Below are 3,365 nucleotides of genomic sequence, written 5' to 3' on the forward strand. Positions count from 1 at the left end.
ATTGTCCATAATCAAAGATTCAAAGGAGACCCTCATATCAATCCCACCATCTCCTCACTTTGGGGGTACCTCCCAAACCACACTAAAGTTACCCTTTAACTAGTTGCTTCACCACCATATTAGAGACAACATTGGATTGAGTTCCTTTATACCAAAAAGAAAAACGTATTATTGCACACCATGCATTGCCACTTTCAAAAATTTCAGCTCACGCTCGCTATACTAATGCATGTGCGTGCGTGAGAGGCATGCACATGCACACATATACCCAATGTATTTATGCATATATATATCCTTTACATGCGCAAAAATTAAATGCTCACGTGCAAAAAAATCTCTACATTGTCACTCCTGTCATACATGTTAATCTAGCTTTGTCAATGTGTTCTCCATTCCTTTTGTTTGGTGACTTTGCTTGTCTCCCTTTTTTTTTTTTTTTTTAAAGCCTTCGTGACTTGTGATTAAGCATGCTGGAGAGTGACTACCGTTTGATCCAGATGAGGCCTACATGATGGATTGACTACCTATGACTACGTCTTGCAGCCCGAGACAAGGACACAGCTTATAATAAGCCTAGATTGCACTTATCACGAATTAGCTCTAATTAAGCTGCAAAGCAAAATTATAGCTAGCTCTTCTTGTACGTGTGTGTGTTGCAAGCTCATTATTGTGCATATGCTACCTGAGCATGTGTTGAATCCTCCGTGGAATGCTTTTCTTCGAGGAGCTGTATACTAGCATCGGCGGCTACCTGTTCCTGCGCCTGGGGGTGCTTTTCATGGAGGGGCTCCGATTCTTCCTTCTGGTTCTTAATATTATCGCCGTGATCGCCCATATACTGGGTCTCCGAGACCTTGGGCGTGTGCAGTTGCGAGGGGGGGGCAGCAGCAGCTGGTTGGTGGGTTTCATGGGGACAGCCCTTCTGGCGGCGCATCTCCAGCACACGCCTGTGGGAGTTTGAGTGCGCGGTCTCCACGAACGTGGGGCTAGCGGCGGGCCGGTACTCTGGCAGCAGCCTGCCCGACTTGAAGCGCACTCCACACGCATTGCACAGCGTCTTAGGCCCCATGGGACCCGCCCTCCACTGCGGTGTCTTCTGTGTCCCGCAATGCAAGCACTTTCGCACAGCACCTTCGATATTCACCGGCGGCGCCGACTCAGCCTTCAGCTTCATAACGGCCCCCTTACTGCTGCAGCTTTGCAAGCTATGGACGCCGGGCTTCTTCTTCTTCTTCTTCACAGGAGAGTCCACCAATGCCAATGATGCAGCTTGCTGGCTGTATAGAAAGCCATCTGAGTACTCATGATAGGGGCCCTCCGTGACTGCGGAGGTAGAGCAGGCCGTTTCTATGAGGGGGTAACTCTCCACTGCCGACAGAATGCGAGAGTTCCAGAAGCACACCCCACTACGGCTTCGCTTGCTTCTCGCTCTACCGGGCACAATGTTACAGGTAGCTGCAGCCAGCTCATGAGCGCCGGCGGCCGAAGCATGGCCGCCGAATATTGTGCTACTCTTGGCAGGAGAACACGCATTGCTTTCCAGCACCGAAATTGGGCTAGCGCTGTGGAACTTAATGAGTTTCTTGCCTGCAGTCAATGCGCCTATATTGAGGTGGTGGTGCTTGTTACCTGCAGCTGCTGCTGTAGTGTCCTCAAAGCTTGCTGTAGTAGTACTATTGCCGAGAATATAGCTCCCGCGGACCGAGCCCAACATATCGTCGGTGGCTACATCTCCCGAAGAGAAAGACTCTTCTACAAAGTTGGAGAGCCATTCTAGCTCTGCAAAGTCGTCACACTGCACATGCAACCCCAAAATAACCCACTTAACACGATTGCTCAAGGAACTAGTTATTTGTCAAAAAATGGTGAAGAGATAATTAGCAAAGGCTCTCACCGGTACACACAAGCCCCCTGGCCCATCCGAGTCGAACACACTCATGGCCGGCGGATGATCAGCGTTGCTCTTTTGCAAAGAGGAGCTGGAATCGGAGATAAGCTTCCGCTGACTATCCGCCGAAGACGTCGTCGTTGTTGTTGAGGAGCCTGCACTGCTTTGCCAAACCTCTCCAATAGGCCCTCCAATTTCTTCGTTTGAAAAATCAAGTAAATCATCAATTGCCAAGACGTCTACTAATTGGCCTGCATTGTAATCTAGTTGGTGCTCAGCAAACCCTTTGCTACTACTGCTGTTGTACCTCCTACCATCACTAAAAGCATAAGGGTGGCCAGCTGCTGTAGGTAGCGAAGAGTTGGCAAGGTCCATGGCTGCCTGGCTCAGTGGCTAGATAGCTTAAAGCTAATTGTAGTCGTCAGAAGAATTGTTGCCTTGCGACAGTCGAACCGAAAGCGAGAAGCTTGTGAAAATCTCTGCAGCATTTCAGAGACCATAAAGTGAGTTCGTTGGACAACATAAATGATAAAACCGTGAATTATAATCTCTAGTTTCTAAAGTAACCAGAAAAGAAAACATTAAAACTGGATGTTGCTTTCAAGCATGACTTCCTTTATTGTAACCCTTATCGGTTACCAAATACATATTGCAAGAGAGAAAAAGAACTTTTGCAAGTTGCAAGCAGCGAAAAGACAAAGCAAGTTTCACAAAACAATATTTGGCATGAATGGAAGTGCACAAAACACCCCCCCTGCATTTCAATTCTTCACGTAACTTATTGCCTACATGTTTGGCCAAATTTTCGGTGTTTGAATTCTGCGCTAATTGAGTAGATGGAAGGCTGAAAGGCCACCAATTATAAACACGGAAAAATGCAACTACTAATTTGAATTAAAACCATGTCCAAGTTTGAGACTAGCAGGAAGGTAGAAAGGGGGTGAGGTAGGTGCCAAAGAAGATATTAAGAGAGAATGGCGTACTTACATGGAGCAGTTATCTAGCCGGACGGTAATGGGGGAGAGGAGAGTTGTTAGGACGGAGCTAGGAAGGGCAAAGAATTGTGTGTGCGTGTGTGTCTGTGCGTGCGTGTGGAGGTTAATGCATGAGTTGTGCAGAGAGGAAAGAAAGAAAGGGGGCGTTTCGGAAAACTCTTTGAAGGGGAAATCGCGAGAGAATCAGCAACGGATCAAACTGTATTGAGAAGAAGAGAAGAATTGAAAGAGGACCGGCTTGTCCGGATAAAAATGTAGAGCGGAAGCGTGGGAGGAAGCTTCTAATTATTAGCTACGCACACGGGCGGCCTATGACATGGCTACTCAAGACACTGCCGTAATCCCAGTGGACGATTAGATTTAGAAGGCCGGCTGCCACGTGTACATGGCATGTCCCCTCCAAAACCTGGGGAGGCCGCCAGTGCTCCACATGTCGCCTGTCTTCGCTTTTGGGCAGCCTCCCATGATCATCTTCATGTATG

General features: G+C 47.9%; 1 protein-coding gene across 1 annotated transcript; it reads right to left on the reverse strand.

The window, feature by feature from the left end:
- Positions 1-328: 328 nt before the first annotated feature.
- On the reverse strand, positions 329-3,013 carry LOC147610111 (uncharacterized). Its single transcript, XM_086787161.1, has 3 exons — positions 2,876-3,013; positions 1,895-2,367; positions 329-1,795 (listed from the first exon to the last, which is right to left on the reverse strand). The coding sequence occupies exons 2-3, from the start codon at positions 2,261-2,263 to the stop codon at positions 665-667; spliced, it is 1,500 nt and encodes a 499-aa protein (XP_086643287.1). The 5' UTR covers positions 2,264-2,367; positions 2,876-3,013; the 3' UTR covers positions 329-664.
- Between the last annotated feature and the right edge of the window lie 352 nt (positions 3,014-3,365).

This window comes from Cibotium barometz, chromosome 50 (assembly GCF_041138505.1).
Source record: "Cibotium barometz isolate CiBa-2024 chromosome 50, ASM4113850v1, whole genome shotgun sequence".
NCBI lineage: Eukaryota > Viridiplantae > Streptophyta > Polypodiopsida > Cyatheales > Cibotiaceae > Cibotium > Cibotium barometz.

Coding starts and splice junctions, on each gene's coding strand:
- LOC147610111 (XM_086787161.1), bottom strand. CDS start 2,263: ATGGACCTTGCCAACTCTTCGCTACCTACAGCAGCTGGCCACCCTTAT. Junction 1,796..1,894: donor CAGGGGGCTTGTGTGTACCG/GTGAGAGCCTTT, acceptor TTGCATGTGCAG/TGTGACGACTTTGCAGAGCT.